Genomic DNA, 21,117 nt, shown 5'->3' on the forward strand with positions numbered 1-21,117 from the left:
TCGGTAAACATCCACCTCACTTTCCATTTCTGGTGCTGTAAATCTAATTTCATTTTTATAACCAAAAATAAGCGTTAAAATGGGTTTGTGTGGTTTTTATATTCTTTTTTTCTCCTTTTTGTTTTTTTTTTCCTTTGTTTTTTGCATTTGTGTTTTTAATAGTAGCAAATGGACCCATCTTTACATTTTGTGCAGTCTTCCTAGTTGTAATTATTTTTATTTTGTCTTTAAGTGCTCAGAGGTTTGTTTGTAACTTTAAAAAATAATCTCTGGAGGGTGTTGCTGAATCATTGGAGCCTCTAGAAGCCTGATTTCTACATAAATGGACCTACAACTAACCGGATATGGTTGCAGATTCTCTAGGTGATGTGATAAATGCTGACATTCTGCAGTGCAGAATGTGTAATGTTATTTCCCCAGATTTATTCATGAATGAAGTCAACTTCAAAATAATTCATCTGGACTTTAGAATATAGTTCTTAGGTTTATCATTAACTGCCTACACTCTAAAGTGGATAGAGCATAGTTATCAAAATATCACACAAGATGAAGATACAGGCATTTTTCAATGTTTTCTCTAAAATCTTCTTTAAGAGATTGTTGAGTACTAGTTTTGTTAGAACTACAAAATCCTGAATCCCTAAGAAGCCGTTGTCCTTTGTACGTGAAATAATGCGAGTCCATCTGCATTACCGAGGAACTATTATTACAAAGGAGATCGAAGGGAGAGTTTTTCCCCCAGTAAAGTGTTACTGCATCAGGAATTTACGGGAGTCATTTCAGTCATTTTTCTGTCAGAAGAGAGGAAGGAGATATAGTAGGTCATTCTATTTAGGGACTTTTTTTTAACACTAGTCTTCCTGTTTTGCTGAGAAAGAACTCAGATGTTCGTCCTTTTCCCTTTGTCATTGAGCAGGAAAAGTTACCAGGAGAAGCAGGTTCTTAAATTATTTCATACAGTTTTAGGAAGTTCCTCCTGCTATAAGTGAAGTAAGTAACTGAATCTTCTGCCAAAAGGAAAACCTTAATTTTCACAATGGACCATCTGTTTAACATTGAGTTGACCTTCCATTTGTGAAACAATTTTGAGAGAGGCAAGATTTTCTTCTCCCTGAAAGACTATTGAGCTTCATAACACACTGCATGATTTCAGTACCTAGCAATTATTTTTCCCACGTATACCCATCCCCCAAACTTAGGTTAATGGATTTTTACTTCACTGCTTCTATTTTAGGCCCCTATAAAAAACTTAAATAGCCTTCATAAAACATATTTGCTTTCTTTGTTAACATGTGATTTGGTAAACTTTTTTCTCTTGTGGGGGCTTCTTAGATGCAGAGAGTTGTGGTAATCTTTTTTTTAAAATATTTATTTATCTTTAGAGAGGAAGGGAAGGAGAGAAACATCAATGTATGGTTGCCTCTCGTGAGTCCCCTGCCAGGAACCAGCCTGCAACCCCGGCATGTGCCCTGACTGGGAATCGAACCAAGATCGTGTGGTTCTCAGGCCCGTGCTCAATCCACTGGGCTACACCAGCCAGGGCTGTGTATAGTCTGTTTTAATACCTAAAAGGGAAACTTCCTAGCTACCCAACAAATACATGAATATGTTTGCTCTTTCTTTGTAAAGTTACCTTAGCACTTACCAAAGACCTTTTCCCCCTCCATAACAGTCTTATTAAGATATCATTCACATGCTATACAATCTACTTACTTAAAATGCACGATTTGGTGTTAAAAATATATATTTTTAGAGAGAGAAGAGAGCGAGAAAAGGAGAGAAACATCATCAACCTAGGCATGTGCCCTGACCAGGAATTGAACCAGTGACCTTTAGGTTTGCAAGTTGGCACTCAATCCACTGAGCCCCACCAGCTAGGACTGATGGGTTTTAATACACTATTAACAAAATTGTACAACCACCACTCAAATTAAGTTTTGAACATTTTCCTTACCCCCAAAACAAACCACAGTACTTTTAGGTATTGCTCCCCAACCCTCCTAACCACCATAGCCATAGAGCCACTAATGTGTTTCTGTCTGTATCTATTTGCCTATTCTGGACATTGCATGTAAATAGAATCATATAATAAATGACCTTGTGACTGGCTTTCATTTAGCATAATTTTTTCAAGATTACCCACTTTGACCCAGACTGGTGTGGCTCAGTGGGTTGAACATTGTCCCACAAAACAAATGTTGCCAGTTCGAGTCTCAGTCAGGGCACAATGGCTGTGCTTTGCAGCCAGGTTCCCAGTTGCGGGGTGTGCAAGATCAGTGTTTCTCTTGCATATCAATATTTATCTCCCTCTCTTTCTCCCTCCCTTCCCCTCTCTCTAAAAATAAATAAAATCTTTTAAGAAAAGGCTTATAAACACTTTGGAGCATGCATCAGTCTTGTTTTATGGTTGAATAATTTCATTGCATAGATGTAACACATTTTGTATGCTCATTGGTTGGTGGACATTTGGTAATTATTTTGGCTATTATGAGTTATAGTTCTGTGAACATTTATGTACAAGTTTTTGTATAGACGTAATTTCATTTCTTTTGGGTATATACCTAGGAGTGATAATTGATTGGCCAAATGGTCACCAATCAATTTCTGGGTTGGTGGTTGGGTCTCTTGCTACCAACCCACCAACTCTCTGGGTTCAGTTTTAAGGAATTACCAAACTTACTCAAATTGGTTGCCCCATTTTACTTCCCACCAACAGTGTATGAAGGTTCCAGTTTCCCCAGATCCTCATCAATGCTTGATAAGATTATTTTGATTATACCATACTAGTGGTTAAGAACTGGTATCATCGATTTACATTTTCCTGCTGATTAATCATGCTGAGCATCTTTTCATGTTCTTATTGGCCATTTTTATGTCTTTGGAGAATTGTCTATTCAGATTCTTTGTCCACTTTTTTCATTGAATTTTTTTTATTACTTAAAGTTCATGCATTTCTTCAAAGCTATTTAATTCATTGTCACTTTCTAACTTTCTGTAGGTCTGTCGTTTTCATTTAGCATTTTGTCTTTTGCTTTCTCTTCATCAGCCTTGTCTGAGCACTCTTTCACAAAACGGTGAATATGGGTTCAGGCTTCCTTCATTGTACAACTTAACAGTTTCAACACTTACACCTGTGTCAGTTTTGGCAGGTTACATAATTATTCTGCTCCTATTTCCTTATGATAGTAGTCCTTATGTCAGGGGGCTTTGGAAAGGATTAAATGAGTTTATATATGAACACTGTTTAAAATAATGCCTGACAGGAAGTACTCGGTGAATGCTAGGTGTCAGTAGTGGTAGTGGAAGCTTTTTCCTAATAATTGGCTTTTGTGTCTGTTACATTTCTGTTTTTTGTTGTTGTTGTTCTCTGCCCCTTATTTTAGTTTTTCTTATTTCTTTATGCTTATGTTCCTTCTTAAATTTAACATGCTGATAAATATTCAATGCTAGACACCTGTAGTGAATAGTTATACTTAAGGTGTATCCTACAAACTATAATTTTTGTAGTGGTTATATCTGAGTTGTACTTACATTCATGTTTTTCTTCTATGTCTTAATCTTGTCAGTACTAATATCATTCTGAACAAGTCAAGTGACTGGTGCCCTAGCACATTTTCTTAAGTAACTCTCTTAACTCTTTCTTCTAATCCTCCATGTTGTTATTCTCCAGAGTTTTGATTTTGGATTATTAGGGATATTCTTTTCCCTTTTTTTGTTTTGTTTTGCTCCATTGCTAACTTAAAAGTATATATAGTAACTTGTCATAGCTCAGGTATCTCATAGGGTCTCCTAGATTTGTTTTCCTCTTTGCCTGACAAGCCCTAAGCATACCTTCAGAATCCTTTTCAGCATGATAACACTGCAAGGAGTTTAGCACGAGTGGTCATTTTTGTTCTGGCTCTTGTTGCAGTCAGACTAAGACATTAGCTTATTCAGGCTCTATTTGCTCTGAATGCTAAAAAGGAATACAGGTAAAACAATAAGTAAAATTGTCCCAGTGTCCAAGAGACACTTTCCTGCCCTTCCCTTACTCGTCTTTTAAAGCCTTTTATGTCGCTCCAACCATTATTTCTATCTGTGCTGTTTCTGCTTCTTTCTACCTAATTACTTCAGAGTGGGGAATAAACAAGTTTGTATTGAGCAGTACAGACTGGATTTTGAGTCTGTACTCAGTGAAGAGGGAATTATTTTCCTTCTAAATATTCTCACCTTTTTAGTCATTCATGAGGTGATTTCTTCTCATTTTTGGTATAATTCTGTACATTTTTCATATCATTGTATTTAGATTTTTTTGGTGAATTGGGTGCCAACCAAGCCTCTGGAAGATATTTGTTTTGAATGCTTCTTTTTCCTGGAACTAAGCAAAGGTCTGTTACTGCTAAAAGAAGATAGCGATTTGAGAATGGACAAGATAGAAGGAAATTCTGGTAGGGCAAAGAAGTATTTATTTTTGTTCCTGAGTTAATAGGAGGTAGATATTTTTTAAATATTAATGAGAAAGACATAGCAGGAAATGGACTATTCCTAAGTGAGCCCAGCTCCCTGACCATTACCCTCTTATATGCCTGAACTGTATCATCATACTTGTTCTTCACAACCACTCTGTTCAGTGTGGGTATTGGCCTCACTTATGAAGGCAGTGACAGTCAGAAGATGAATGATTTGTCCAAAGACACACACCTAGTAAGTGGTAGAGTTGGGATTCCACCAATTCTATCTACAAGCCTTTATGTTCCTTCTCATCTAACAATTTGGGAAATTTTACTGTTACAAGATTCTACCTTTATGTCTTATAGATTATTTGGGCATCTGGCACAATGGCTAAAATGATAAAGTTCTGGTGTAAATAATGTTCTGCGCCCTTGATAGTGTAGTGATGTAGGACAGTGACTGAGCTGGGTGACAAGTCCTGATTCCACCACTGCCTTACCTGTGAGCGACCCACACACAGGATTGTTTTGAGGATTAAACTTAGAAATATGTATAGCAAACACTTAGCACATGCCAGACAAATAGTAAGCGCTTCATAAGTACTATTATATATTTACTGTTATCATGTTAAATTCCTAGCTTTTCCATGAGATTCTGAGGAGTTTCACTGAGTTTCACGGAAGTTATAAACTATACTAATAATATTTCATACCTCTTGTGTTATTTTTCATATTTTAGGTAAATATCTTAAGATATAGTCACTACTCTTTGAAATATATCATAGTATTTGAGTCTCTCTCTCCTGATTAGCAATATTTGCTTCATCCCAGGATTTACAGTATTTCTACAGAGATCTCCAAAATCTCTTTTGGTTGAAGATACTTGAAACAATAGTAGTAGACACTGAACGCTGGTGTCTTTATTTTAACCTCCTGTTGTGTGAGAATGCGGAATCCACATTCAGTGATTAAAACATTTGCTCTCTCCTTTTCTTTTTCAGAAGATGAATAATCTTTCATTTAGTGAGCTATGTTGCCTCTTCTGCTGCCCACCTTGTCCAGGGAAAATTGCTTCAAAGTTAGCGTTTTTGCCACCCGATCCAACCTACACACTAATGTGTGATGAAAGTGGAAGCCGCTGGACTTTACACCTATCGGAACGAGCTGACTGGCAGTACTCTTCCAGAGAAAAAGATGCTATTGAGTGCTTCATGACTAGAACCAGTAAAGGCAACAGAATTGCCTGCATGTTTGTACGTTGCTCACCCAATGCCAAATACACCTTACTCTTCTCACATGGAAATGCTGTTGATCTTGGTCAGATGAGCAGCTTTTACATAGGACTGGGATCACGGATTAACTGTAATATATTCTCATATGATTATTCTGGATATGGCGCAAGTTCTGGGAAACCAACGGAGAAGAACCTCTATGCAGACATAGAAGCTGCTTGGCTTGCTCTTAGGACAAGGTAAATGGTGATTGGCAGTTATTTTCTACACTTAGGATGATTAACTAAAATTATCTTGTATCAGAATAGAATAAATGCTTTTTTAATAACACATATCTGAAAATACTAAGTAGAGATTATATTTACCACTATATCTATGAACAGTTAAAATTAGATTGTAATTTAACTTGCTAGATTGTGATGTAAAAAGGCATATTCAGAGCTGTTGCATTTCACAAGAATGAGAGAAAATGGTGATTAAACTAATTACTCATTGACTTAATCTATCATTAACAGTGTAAGAGACTGGATTTTTAAAGTATTCTATACAACTGAAATTTTACTTTAAATTTGGAGAGTTTCTGTGAAGAAAAAAGTCATGTTATACATTGTTTAAGTAAGTTCTCTTTGTCAGTTATATCTTGATTATAGCTACATTTTGGGGGGAACTAGAAATTGCATTTTTTCTAGTCATCGGTATATTTATAAATTTGCTTGAAAAATAATGTGGTTTTGTAGACTTAAGTGTATTTTCTCATCATTTAGTGTACAATAAATAGATACTTTAGTGTAAATTTAAAAAAGTGAATGCCCATATTCAGAGTTAGCCAGTTGAATATATTGTAGTATAATAACTATCAGGAGTGTGATGATATATTTTTAATAACATTTATTGAGATAAAATTTACATGTCATAATTAACTTTTAGAATATAGCTTCAGTGGACTAGCTAGTTAAGTTTAAACAGGTAGCCTTTATTTTACTGTTAGTGCTTTTTATGAAACCAAAGAGGGGAAAGTAAATACTGAACTTGAGTAATTATTACTTGAATGGTCTCCTTTCTAGGATAATCATTAATAACCTCAAGCTTGTGAATTTCTGATCTATCAAGAAAAAATAAATAAGAGACTAAAATTTACTATGCATCCTTCACTCATAAACTTTAAAATCATTATCTTTGTGTTGTAATAAATAAAACACTAGACTGAGCCCTGGCTAATGTGGCTCAGTGGATTGAATGCCGGCCTTTGAACCAAAGGGTAGCTAGTTGAGTTCCCATTTAGGGCACATGGCTGGGTTGCAGGCCAGGTCCCTAGTTGGGGGCATGCAAGACGTAACCACATGTTGATGTTTCTCTCCTTTCCTCTCTCTCTACAAATAAATAAATCTTTAAAAACAAAACACTGGATTGAGAATCATGATACCTCTGTTCTAGTTACAGGTCTGTTACTATCTTACTCCAACTTTGAACATCTGTTCAATGAGCAGCTGAATCAGATTAGATGATCTTTAAAGTCCTTTCTAACTTGTAGTGATCTGAAATTCTGTTATTGCTTTGAGTTCTCTGATGTGAAGTCAGCAGCTGCCTCTGCTGCTTGGGAGCCTCGTCCAATACCAGCTTTAGCCTAAAACCCATAGTTACCACCAACAAGGCTGCTACCCAGCCAACAGCAACTGTGCAGCCTTCAGAGTTATGCTGATGCTACAAATGTTCATTTTCCTAATTTTTTCATTCCCATAAAGTACACACAGCTAGGTCTGTTGTAAAGAAAATTCTTCTGCATTTACTTACATTTAGAGTCAGTCTGGAGTAGATGGAACCCATACTCTGGGACATATCCAAGTGCTTGAGTGGGACTGATTAGAAGGAACTATGGGAAGGTATGTTGTCTGGATAGTCCAAATGGGCCTGTGCCCCAGAAAGGGCATAGGGAGCACACAGGGTTGGTCTTACTCTTTCCAGGTGAGTGCCCAGGTAATTTGGAAAGCTCTGTCATCTTTTCAGAAGATTAGAAGCTGTCGTTCAAATGGCTCTAAGCAGCCAGAAGTGACTGCCCATCAGGATTCTAAAGCAGAAAGGCATATCTGGTGGCACTCTAACCCTTAACCCCACATTCATTAGCTCCTGTAGCATTTCACTTAAACTTCAAGTAGTTTGCATTTGGACAATTACATTGGAGACAAGTAGCAATGCCTACAACATAGTATTACCCAGTATTACTGAGTTGGCAAGTTTATATACTTAAATCTGAAGCGTTTTGTAAAAGGTGAAAGTGATACTCTTGAGATTTTAGCTGAATTATGTGTCATTGGAATTGTCATTCATCTGTTTATCTTTTCAATCACTAGTCCATTTCTATGGTAAGTAAAGGCAGATTTCAAGAAATGCGATAATCTGCTCTTGTCTGAAACAACACATATATTTATTCCATATTGTAACCATATGTCACATTTCATCACTATGACCACCTTTAAAAAAATAAAATCACTTTTGATGTTTGAACAAATAAAGAACTTTTCTTACATTGGATGTAAGATAAACAACTATCCATTAAACACCAGTCATTAAAATAGTGATTGATATGTTTCCAAATGTAGTCAGGATACATTTAATTGCATATATCCATTTTTAAGATTGAAAATTTATTTTTTTCATATTCTTTTTATTCATGCCAAAACTACCAACTCAGACATTTGTGCTTTTGGTTCAAAGTTCATTGATATTACACCTTGATATTATCTAAAGAGTAAATTTATTCGCCTTTGATAAAAGGATAATAGTGCAAGAACAAATTTAAAAATGAGAGCATCACTTGGTTTCCTGTTTTGAGCCTATTCAGCACAGTCTAAAAGATACAGAAGAAAATGGTGCAATTTAAGTAAGCTTTGTTTTACCATTGTCATAAACTCATCATGAGCCATTTTTCTGCTTGTTGAATGGAAAGAGGTGTGTGAGATTTATACAGATTCACTTGTGTTGGACAGGGATTTTTTGTGTAAATTTTTCTCAAAGCCTAGCAGAAACCAAAAAGGGAAAAAAGTTGAAGTTTTAGAAGACTTCAGCAATGTTTTCCAAAGATGATACTAAAATAAGAAATAAGCTAAGAAAAAGGATTTTACTATAGCATTAAATATGATGGCGATAACTAAAAACTTAGACAATGCCAACAAATTTATATTTAAAATTTAAGTTATTTGGTTATTAGATTAAGTCCTTAGGGATGATTGAGCATTTCATACCAGTCCAACTTTTTTTTCCCCTTTAACTTCTGAACTTTGTAGATACGGCATTCGCCCTGAAAATGTGATCATTTATGGCCAGAGTATAGGGACAGTACCGTCTGTGGATCTTGCTGCTCGATACGAGAGTGCTGCTGTTATTCTTCATTCTCCGTTGACGTCGGGAATGCGGGTTGCTTTTCCTGACACCAAGAAGACCTACTGTTTTGATGCATTCCCAAAGTAAGTATCAATGTTCAAAACCCTTGAATTTAAAGAAATTTTTGAGGGAATTTTATTCCATCACTTACAGCATACGTGATACAACTAATTTAGCTATGAGCTTCTATTTTACATATATTATAGAAATTGTGAAAATTTAACCTGTGAAGCAGGACATCAGCAGGTCGCAGGACATCAGTCAGGAAGCCAAAACGTTTGAGCAATAGTGATCTAATGTAGAGTGCGGAGGGCCTTTACCCAGACAGTGGCACTAGTATTAAAGACAAGATAATGGATTAGGGAAATAAAATGGAAGGAACTAAATGTCAGGCTGGCTAGAGGATGCTAAAGAAAGGAACTTGAATGTAATTCCCAGGTTTCTGACTTAAACTGATGATGGATGGTGGTACCATTCAGTGAGACAGAATACTGGAGGAAAGAAACAAGTAGAGGAAAAATGAAATGTGTGCTTAAAAATGAGTTACTGATATCTAATGGCATCTGATTGACAAAAGAAGTGAATTGGAAAAAAATTTTTAGTCTTAAGTGAACTAGGATAAGTATTGTCGCCAAAAAGTCTGCAAACATTAAAGTGTTAGACAAATTTGAAAGAAGGGCTACTTCTCCTCAAGGTGGTTCCCACCAGCTCAAGAAGTGAGAGGCTAGCAAATTTGTTTTATTTTCTTTGCATAATTAACAACAATACAAAGGGATTTTTTTTGGTGAATGATAGATGGGTCAAAGGCCAAATCATCATTTGGTTCTTTATAAGAACAGCAAGGGTCATCACAAAAACATTTTTTTTTTCATCATTATCCAGTAAGGAGTCACTTTTGCAAAGAAGTTTGTGGGACTGTATGATATCACCAGAGCAGGCTGTGGGAGGGAGATTTTGATTTTTACTTTTGTTTTCGTTTAGATAATGGTGGGTTGGAAGGAGTGTGCATTATATTGCTTTTGTCTAGCTGAATAACAGAGATAATAAGGATGTATTTAGGGTAATGCTATTGCAAATAATATACCTAAACGTTCTTTCCTTACCAAATGCAACCTTATACGGTTTTATTGATGTTCCTACTTTTCATGATTGTATACTCATTTATGGTTACAGTGCCTTTTCTCTCTCTGTCTCTAAGGATTTTTTAAAAAGAGTTGTTGTTTGTAAGATTTCTTCTCTCTGTATTTTACATCTCCTTTGAGTTGCCTTTTTAGTTCTGATTGTTTTGGTCTCTCATGTTAAATTGTTCTCCACTGATGTCTGATGGCTCTTGGTTGCCTGTTCATACAGAGTAAGACAGGGACTGAAGTGCTGACCTGAAGTAGGTGGCTAAGACTTGTTGCCTGAGAGATTCACCATAGAGCAATCTATTCTAGCCAGTTAGTTGGGGATTCCCAGCCCCATGTCAGTATTCATACACATTTACTCTTAAAGCGGACGGACTGCTTTACTCCTAAAACATGGACTGCAAAGAAGACTCAAAACTCCCTCTTGGTAGCTGAAGCTCTGGGTGCCAGCATGCTGGAAGCCCACTCTAGGGGAAAAGGGTTCGCAGCAGCCAGTACGTATATGCTCACTTGTCCTCTGGTGCCTGTGCCCCGAACTGTGACTGGCAGTTCCCTAGTCCACAAACCTTCCCATTTTAGGTGGAGAGCAGTTACTCTGCTGCAGAAAACAGGGGGAAGACATGGGGGGAAAGGGACCTAAACTAATTCTTGGAACAAATGCTAGAGATTTCGATCACTGACCTTCATCTGCCCTGTCATTTCCTAATAATCTCAGGTATTCCATGGAATAACTGGAGTCGGTTCTTTTCCTTCTGTCCTCTTAAAAATTGTGTTTTCTGCTGTTTTTAACTCCAGAATTTTGTTATATGTTGTTACTTTTGCTCTATTTTTGTGAGTTAATACCCCCTGAACAAGAAAACTTGCTGCCATATGAGTGCAGAGAGGTATGAAGTTAGCACAGTAGCCATTGAGGGATTTCCTCAAAACAGAAGTACATGAAATTAACTTTCTCAAATAGTCTTAAGGCAGCAGGTGTGTGAAGGTGACTTGAATAATGTTTGAAATCCAAGAAGCATCCATCCCTTCTGGTTAGATTCTGATGTTTGAATTCTCTGTCTGATATAGCATAAGGAAATTTGTTTTATGGTTTTTTCATAGTTAATTCATTGACTTTTCTTCCCTCCTTTTTTCCTGCAGCATCGACAAAATCTCTAAGATAACGTCTCCAGTGTTAATAATTCATGGGACTGAAGATGAAGTCATTGACTTTTCCCATGGTCTCGCATTATTTGAGCGTTGCCAAAGACCTGTGGAGCCTCTGTGGGTTGAAGGGGCAGGTCACAACGATGTGGAACTTTATGGACAGTACCTTGAAAGGTTGAAACAGTTCGTGTCACAGGAACTGGTAAATTTGTAAAATATTCTGTAAATTTGCATACCGGGTTTTCTTTTGCTGAACTGCACTCCTTGGTAAATAATGTAAAACCTGAAGGTTTTGTTTACAAATCATGTAAGTTGCCTTCATAAATGTACAGGTAATGGTTTGTTAACAGACTTAATGAAGGTTTTAATTACCAGAACTATAACTGGAAATAACAGTATCATGCAGTCAGGCTGTGTAATTTATATTTTTTCTGTGAATTTTTTTTTAACATCAAAATGAGTACTGTATGAAATTTTAATTCTATAAAATCAAATGCTGTAAAAGTATTGCCAAATGCTTTTGCATATGAGAAACAAATTTATAAATATTTTTAAAACATCTCAATGTACTAAATCTTATCCTGGTATACAAATGTAATATTCTTTCAATAAAAAGCTGTATATCTAAAACAGTTCAAGTACTCAGCAGAATACTAAGAAAACACAAGTTCACTAGAGGTGACCTAAACCCTGTTGTACAGGGATAGAGGTATAAACAGTTATTTTATTGTAAAATACATTGAATTTTCTGTATTCTTTGGTTATCATACATTTTCTCCTTTTAAAAAAAGTGATGTAAGTCTTAATTTTTATGCCATCTGTTAATTTACCAACTAGTTACCTTGTAAATGAGAAGTCATTATAGCACTGAATTAACTAGTTTTGATTTGTAAGTTTGGTACTGTGAGACAACTACTTAAATTTTTTTATTTTAGTTATTTAAAGGCATTTAGAGCTTCAAGAATGATTTTTGTATGCATTGTTGTTTTAAATTTTGACTAGTCTCATAAAATTGCAGTACTCTTCATTATAAATAGACAACCTGAAAGTCCACTGATGTTCCTGAAGACTGCAGGCAGACGGGCTTTGGTCCCTTTTCACTTTGGCTATTTTTAAGAATAGAACCTATTGTTTTCGATTACTATCTGAGGATTTCACAGATTCACTCCTGACGCAGGAGATAAGAAAACATTTAATTCATAACTTTTATATTAACCAGTGTAGTAAAAAATAAAGTTCACACACAAAAACTAAGTTGCCTTTCCTTGAATGAATCATGCCTGAATTTTAAAAAATGAAAGAAAAATAGAAAATTAAATTAACGGTATGTAGTCTAATTTGTAAATGAATGAATACTGAAATAATACACACTGTGGATATATTTTAAAGCCTTATGTAGTTTTAATTGTTCTGCTTGTTCCGTGGTTATGTCTAAGACTCTAGTATATGATTCTCTTCAAAGTATATCAAGTATTGTGAATGCTTTGGTTCAGATGTGTCAAATTAACAGTAAAACAACGAATATACCACTCAGCTGTGCTTGTTTGCCTTCTTCCATGCTCTCCACTTCATAGAAAGAGTGAAAAAAGGTTTCAGTTCATCTTAATAGAACATAGTTCTTTAGTTTTCTAAATTTTAGCACTTCTTTGGAGTGTTTTTTTCTTCTCAAGGTTGTCTTGGGGCCAATACCATTCCTGCTTTGTACAACGTACACCCCAGAGTTTAGCTGGGATGGTTTTATTTTTTTGTTTTTTGATTACCTGGGAAAGTCAAAATTTTGATCATGTTGATTTTTTACTCATTCAACAAATATTTATTGCATGTTTAAATTGTGCAAAATCCCATGCCAGGTGAAAATACACATTGACCATGCCCTTAATAGACTTCACAGTATAACTGAGGAGATATACCTCATTGCACAGGTATAACTTTTTGGATAAGAACTAAAGGAGATCAGTAGGGTGTTCTAATAGTTAAAAGGTGTATTCCTGGGAGGGGAGGTTGTGGAGGCGGCTAAGAAAGAGTCCCTTGAAGTAGTTTTTGAACTGAGCTTTGAAAGATGACTAGGAAATGACTAAACCAAAACATTCCTGGCTGAGAGGTACATCACGGGGAAGCCTGGAGGAAAAAGGGCATATGAAATTAAGGTTGGCCAGAGTTCAAATGGAAAGGCTGTCATGAGGCTGGCAAGCAAGTTAGAAGCATAATTATATGTGGCATCATGGGCCCTGATCACTGTCCTGGAAACAGTAGAAAAGCCATTGATAAAAAACATGGAAGTGCATTTGTCCAGTGGTTGCAGATTTTAGCTTAACAAGAAAAAAATGGAAGCCAACTGTCCAGAAACTGATACAATATTAGGGTGCTGAAAAATTTGTCATTGGTAAATAATTTTATAAAGTGCTACAATATCTACAGTATTGATTTCATTTCAAGATTCAGTGAAAGGATGTTCACAAACCAGAACAAATCCTGGACTGTTTTACAAAGTTAGAAAAAGTCTTATAAACAAACACGGAAACTAAATAGGGTACGTGACTAAGGAATGATAGTTATCTTCAAATTTTTTAGAGTGATGCACAATTTATTCTTTTTGACCTTCAGTAAAACAAAGTGAAAATTGTAAAATGGTAGATTAGAACTCAATATAAAAGCTAACCTCATGGTTTTTTGTCCATCAAGGTGAAGGAATTGCCTCTGAAGGATTGATGAGTATCAAACTACTGGAGCAGAACAGAGAAGCTGAATGACATGTCACAGTGCTACAAAAGAAATTCCAGATTTAAATAAGTTGAACAGGGTCCTTTAAGACTCTATTCCACCCTGACTGGTGTTGCTCAGTGGGTTGGGCATCTTACCAAAAACTGGAAGGTCACTGGTTCAATTCCCGGTCAGGGCACATCCCTGGATTGCAGACCAGGTCCCCAGGTGGGGGCTTGTGAGAGGCAACCACACATTGATGTTTCTCTTCCACTCTTTCTCCCTCCTTTCCCCTCTCTAAAAATAAATAAAGTATTTTTTTAAAGAAAGAAATGATTGGTTAGTATCTTTACATTTCTAATATGATAGGAAAATCTCTCAACCCTATTCATGTAATAAAACTCATACCATTTTTTAACCTTGGCCAGAGTAGACTCAGGTTCACTTATTTTTATATTTGGCCCTTGGGCATACCAACATGGTGTAATTGGGATGTTAACACTAGTTAACACTGGACTGTTAACACTAGTCCTGGACAAATGATCAGCAGTATACAGAACTCCTGCCGTATCTTAGAACTATAAGAAGTGGAATAAGAACAATAAATTGACTTTGTTATCTTTATGCTTTTTCAGACTTACGACACTCAAATTCATCAGTTCTATATCTCACCTAAGGATATACATCATAGCTCTGACCAGTGCGGCTCAGACTGGTTGGTTGAGTGTTGTCCCACAAAGCCAAAGGCTACCAGTTCGATTCTGGGTCAGGTCACATGCCTGGGTTTGGTCCCCAGTCTGGGCATGTGCAAGAAGCAACCAATTGCTATTTCTCTCTGACATTGATGTTTCTTTCTCCCTACCTCTCTCAAAAGAAATCTTATTTTTAGAAAAAGAATAAATATAGTCATTTTTTTCTCTTTGTGATTTCTGTTGCTAACTTTAAAAAGCTTGGTAAGTGCATTTAGATGTTCATAATGACAAAAACTTGAACAGCTTTTCAAGAACAGGTATGGAAAGCCTAATAAAAGTCAATCTAATTGTCAGTGATTGTACTATCTCATCCTCACCAAATTTATCTGGACTTACATACCAGTGATCTTTTGAACTATAGTACAGCATAAACTTAGTTATTCTGTTGTTAATCGTAATTTTATTTAAATGGCTCTTAGATACCAGCAGGTTTATTTGCTGAAGAGTAGATGATAGGTTGTGCTTTTCATCTTTCTCTGGTGAATGGTATGTGTAAGTATTTAATGCTATTTTACTAAGCTTAGTAACAGCTGTTGGTTGTGTTAAAACCTAGTAAACATGGTAACTAGTCAAATAAGCATTTACTCATATTTACTTCAAATTAAAAATATGCTGAGAATATGCATTTATGTTGAATAAAGGATTAGAAGTTACTAATTGTTAATGGGTTAGCTTTTAGTTAATTGCTTTGATTTTAAACAGGCTAGATATTCAAATACAATGATAGCATATTGCTAATAATAATTCTAATAATGTACACCCCAAATGTCTTATGCCCAGAAAGGGAACTATTCACATGATATTTGGAATCGTGTTTGAGTCACATTTGCAGAATGGAGAGAGAAGTACTAAATGAATTGTGCCTGTCTCTGAATAGTTGAATAACTAACTAATGCTAAGGAAGGAAGCAAATAATAACTCTAGCCTGGAAGTGACCCACCTCACATTACAGTTTAAAGGAAAAAAGAACATGAAGCATAGTCTTTATTTTTTTTGTTTATTTTATAGTATTTTTTTGCCATTTATCCCTCTTATACTGTATATCGCCTCCATCACCCCCATCACCACACTGTTACCCGCGTCCATGATTCCCCCAAACCCCACCCCCCAGAACAGTAAGTGTCAGTGAGCTTAAAACCTTGTTAAACTTTTTTTCATTAAACACCAGATATACTTGAAATTATTTTACTCCTATTCTTGTAGGCCATGTACTGAACTTGCAAAATATAATTATAACATATATTAAAACGTTTTATTAGTGCTCTGGCCAGTGGCTCAGTTGGTTGGAGCTTCCCATTACACACCAAAAGGTTCCATCGCCACTAAGGTGTGTGTGTGGGCAATCAATCGTTGTTTTTCTCTTCCTATCTAAAGTCAGTAAACCTCCTTGAGTGAGGATTTTAACATAGTTTTAAGAAATGAGATGCTTATATTAGGAAATGCTGTTTTTGAGCCAATACTTTTTATCTGCTGATAAAATGTAAATTTCAACTATTGTATATACTGCTTGATTAATTGAGAGTTGAATTTTTCTGAAATTACTGCCTAAAGCAGTATATGAAAGGTAAGAAGGATATAGGGGCATCCAAGTCAAAAGTTTAAAACCTACTGCTCTTTTTCAAATGACCTGCAAGCTGGTGGATTCATAGACTTTAAATCAAAACTTCTGATTAGTATTTTACATTATAAATGTTATTCAGATGATAGTTGTGTCTGTTTTTAAACATTTAAATTATGTAAATACAAGTTTAAAAATTTGGTCAAAGTCAGACCATTTACATTCACCACAGTTCAAGAACTGGGTGTTTGTTTTTGAGTCTGGAAGTCCAGGCTCCAACCCTTCCCTCAGGTCCACTGCTACAGAGTGGAATGGACAGGTCAGAGAGACACAGGGGAAATACTTAAGTATCCCAAAATACATGTGATGCTATCAAGAATGATAACTCGCTAAACTATCTAATTTAATACCAAGTGAAAAAATACAGTGTCTGGCATAAATAATGTTCCTTTTTAATTACAAAACCTTTTATTATAAAATCATAAGCATGCGATTTTATAACTCACTCATGCACACCGCATGACATTTTAGGTGGAATGTTCAAATTAAAACTAAATTACTACACCCATATTCTTACCTTACCAGCCACACTCAAGCAGGGGTTACTTCTGTGGGACCCTGTATATTAATGGTATACCGCCATAAAGTAAATTGTGAATGCCCGTGGAATAGAACCACAAGGGAATAAATAAATGATGTCAAAGTAAAATGATGAAATTGAGTTTTTTTCCTTAGAAAGCCATCTTTTATCTTGCTGTGTTATTTTTAATTATAAAAGGACAAAAAACTTTTTCAGTCCAGACCTCTGAAATAATAGTATCTTAGCATAGACCAAGGAGAAGTAACTAGTATATTTTTAGCCTGGCTATCAGAGCAGCAAATAAAAGTTGCCAAAAGAAGATTCCTTATATTTCTTTGTTTGGTGTTTTGTTTTGTCTTAGTCAGGAGTATAACAAATTGTAAAATACCGAAAACTTGCCCTCATTGAGTACCAAGTCTAATGAAAGTTTGTCTAGGGAACGCCTACATATTACGTGTTACAAACCCGGCAGTGCATTGTTACAGCTGTTAGTCTAACATTTGTGATCATTTCCTCAGCGCACTACAGCTCTACTCACATTTACCTTATTTTTGCTGTTGGCAAATGCCTTACACATATATTACATTTCTTTATGTCTAGTCCCAACAGTACACTGCATATTTTATAGAAACGCTTTTTAAATCTTAAGAAACATGCATTTATAGTTACATAATTACCTTTAACTTTGTTCTTGTGGCTTATTACTTACTGTCTGGGATCACTCACTTTCAGCCTGAAGAACTTCCTTTACTATTTTTTGAAAGATCGGTTGACTAGCAACAATTTCTCTTTTTTATGTATAGGTAGCTTTGCTGGGTAGATTAAGATTCTTGGTTGGCCCCTGGCTGCGTACCTCGTTGGTTCTAGCTCAGTCCCAATACACCAGATTGTGGGTTTGATTGGGTTAGGGTGTATGCATGAAGCAACCAATGAATGCATAGATGGGTGGATCCTCCCTCCCCTGAAGTCCCATCCTTAGAGAGTAAATAAAAACCCTTAAGACAAAGGACCCAGTGTGGCCTCCTGTCACTCTGCCCTTCTCCCCGCCACCTCTCTAAAATCAAAGGAAAAAAACACTGGTTGGCAGTATTTTTTATCTGAGCATTTTGTTTTCCAACTACTTCTGGCTTCCACTGGACTCCCTTTTAAGTGGCATGCTGTTTTTTCTAGCATTTTTCAGGGGTTTTTTTTCTTTTCTCCCTGTATTTGACTTTCAGCATTTTTACTATGATATGTCTGCATGTGGGTCTCTGCATTTATCCTTGGAATGTTTTTTCTTTTTCTTCTTCCTGGCATTCACAGTTCAAGGGCTACACGGATTACAGATTTAGTCACCTCTTACGTTAATAGACAACAGTCTATTCTGCTCGGTTGTCCTTCCATGCTGTTACCTCACTTGCTACTGTGAGCTCCTTTTTTCTTCCTTTGTTTCTGTTTTCACTCAGACCATCTCGAAAATAGATAACTGGATTAATTATAGTATGCCTAAACTGAGAGCAAAAGGGCTTTGCTTTAAGGTCCTGAAAGGTTACTCTGTGAGCTACAGGCAGATAGCCGAGACCAAGGCTACCTACCCATCCTGAGGCAAAAATCAGTTACTGGCTGCCAAGGAGATTGGTTCTGTCCAGAAGAGTCTGGATCTCCAGGGCTGGCTTTTAGAAGCTGACTTCTCTGGCAAAAGTTAAATGCTGTTATCTTCTATGTATTTCTATTTAAAAAGTCATGAGTTTCCAATACTTTTGCCAATGTTGAAAATGGATTCTAAATGACATCTCCAATCTGAAACAGGGACCTAATGAAGTGGTAGTGTATGTCAGCTGTCCTTGAGCTTAGCTACTATTTAATAGCCCTCATTGACTGAGATGATGGATTTGAAAGTGCTCTTTTTTAGAATCATGAAGACAAAAAGTTGAGCAGTTGCAAACATCAGGGAGTAGAGAATCGAATTTAAAATGATCTTGAAAATGAAGGAACAGGTTCAATAGGGGAAATAATGCAATATGCTTTAGGACTAATAAATTCTTCCAGATTAATGCATAATCAGGAGAAAGGTAGGTAAGAGTAACAGCCCAAATACACTGTCCGTTAAGGAATATTTTGCAATTGATGAGATACTTGGAGCACTTTTTTTAAAGGATTTTAAATATGAGTAAATAGTGTGGGACTCGAAATGTTGGGAACAGCGGTAATGGGGGGAGTATGAGTAAGAATTAGTTTTACCTCTTCAGCGTTTCTTAAGCCTTTATTTTGGACACATTTATCTCTGCATTTTTGCACTTCAGGGCCTAAGAGAAATGAGCAAAAAGTAATGATAAAGAGTACAAAAGGGGCCCTGGCTGGTGTTAGCTCAGTGGATTGAGTGCGGGCCTGTGAATCAAAGGATCGCAGTTCGATTCCCAGTCAGGGCACATGCCTGGGTTGCAGGCCAGTTCCCGGGCAGGGGACGTGAAAGAGGCAAGCATACATTTTTATTTCTCTCCCTCTCTTCATCCCTTCCCCTTTAAAGATAAATAAATAAAATCTTAAAAAAAAAGAAAACTAGGTCAGTTCATTAAAAAAAGTACAAAAGGGCACATATGGAAAAGCTAACAATTGCTGTCCACCGGCTGAGATTGGCTGCAGCAGTCTTTCAGAGCCTTCCCGTTGTTTCTCAGAAGTCATCTACTCAAAGCCTATTGGCCAGTACTAGCACCACCCCACTTTTTTTTTATGAACAAGATAGGTTTTTTTTCCTCAAGAGAAGTCTGGAGGTAGGATATCCAGGATTGGTTATGATCAGGGACTCAGGGCCCCCTTTTTATCCCTTAAAGTGGAATTTTCTTACACCAGCTCCAAGGTGCTTGCTAAAGTACCTGCCATCACGTCTAATAAATGTCCCATGGACTCTGCTTACATCTGGGCTGCTGCTGTTGATCCGTTCTGGTGCAAGGGCCCAGTGGGATAGTCTGAAGTCTGTGTTGCAGTAAGTAGTTTATCCCATGTTCCCAATTTCATTCCATACTGGTCTTGATCGTGTATGCATAAAGTTCCTAATATACAGGGCTGGCAAAGTAGGTTTACAGTTGTTCGTATAGAAAAATATATACAAGAATGAATAATACAAGAATAAACACTATGTTTCACATACAACCATAAACCTACTTTTGCCCACCCCTGTATCTCAGTCACTTGCCACCAAGAGGTGCTTCAGATAGGTTCCCCAAGGACATACATTCCAGTTACATTCCAGTTGCATACATTCCTTGATCTGAAAGACTCAGATCAAGGGGCTGACAGACCTCTGTTCCTGGCTTGTAGATGGCCACCTTCTTACTGTGTTTACAATAAGCCTTCACTCTATCTGTGGATAGGGGGAGAGAGAGCTCTACTATCCCTTTGGGGTTTTTTTTTGCACAGGGGCCATGCTAATTTTCTCTGTATCGTTCCAATTTTAATATATGTGCTGCGGAAGCAAGCAATCTACTATCCCTTTTAATCCTATCAGTTCCAGGTACTTCTCTGAAATGATCATCATGCATATAAATGATCATTTATATGCAGAGTGTTATAAAGAAAGGAGAGCCCTGGCTGGTGTAGCTCAGTGGATTGAGCGCAGGCCTGTGAACCAGAGGATCGTGGTTCGGTTCCCAGTTGGGGCAAATGCCTGGGTTGCAGGCCAGTTCCTAGCAGGGGGCGCATGAGAGGCAATCATACATTGATGTTTCTCTCCCTCTCTCCTTCCCTTCCCCTCTAAAGATAAATAAATAAATAATATTTTTTAAAAAAAGAAAGGAGGTAAGATCTCCAGAGACCCAGGCCTTCCACATCACAGATATGCCCTCCAAGAAGCTATTTGCTATGTTCTTACTATTAGATTACAAATTTCTGAAGGGCAAAGAATGCAATTCCATTTTACAGTTGATCCTTAAACAAAGAGTGGTACAGTGGGGAGAGCAAGCACTGAGCCCCCTGCTCAGTCAAAAATTCCTGTGTAACTTTTTTTATACATTTTTTTTTTTAATTTATCTTTGGAGGGGAAGGGAAGGAGAGAGGGAGAGAAACATCAATGTTCAGTTGCTTCTAGTGTGTCCCCTGCTGGGAACTGGTCTGCAACCCAGGCATGTACCCTGGCTGGGAATCGAACCGTGACCCTATGGTTTGTAGGCCCGTGCTCAATCCACTGAGCCACACCAGCCAGGGCCTTCCTGTGTAACTTTTGACTACCCAAAACTGAACTA

The 21,117-nt window shown here is 36.8% G+C and overlaps 1 protein-coding gene and 1 pseudogene across 1 annotated transcript in view; one reads left to right on the forward strand and one right to left on the reverse strand.

The window, feature by feature from the left end:
- The window catches only part of ABHD17B (abhydrolase domain containing 17B, depalmitoylase), a 44,610-nt gene extending 30,415 nt beyond the window's left edge, over positions 1-14,195 (forward strand). Inside the window, exons 2-5 of the mRNA XM_037061677.1 lie at positions 5,432-5,901; positions 8,944-9,123; positions 11,305-11,512; positions 13,993-14,195. Of these exons, the coding sequence (XP_036917572.1) occupies positions 5,435-5,901; positions 8,944-9,123; positions 11,305-11,512; positions 13,993-14,019 (882 nt within the window). The 5' untranslated portion in view covers positions 5,432-5,434 and the 3' untranslated portion in view covers positions 14,020-14,195. The remainder of the gene's footprint in view (positions 1-5,431; positions 5,902-8,943; positions 9,124-11,304; positions 11,513-13,992) is intronic.
- Positions 14,196-20,256: 6,061 nt separating this feature from the next.
- Positions 20,257-20,354, reverse strand: LOC118997894 (uncharacterized; annotated as a pseudogene).
- Between the last annotated feature and the right edge of the window lie 763 nt (positions 20,355-21,117).

The sequence above is a fragment of the Sturnira hondurensis genome, unplaced genomic scaffold (assembly GCF_014824575.4).
Source record: "Sturnira hondurensis isolate 20B ecotype Veracruz unplaced genomic scaffold, ASM1482457v3 Scaffold0013515, whole genome shotgun sequence".
In the NCBI taxonomy this organism is placed as follows: Eukaryota; Metazoa; Chordata; class Mammalia; order Chiroptera; family Phyllostomidae; genus Sturnira; species Sturnira hondurensis.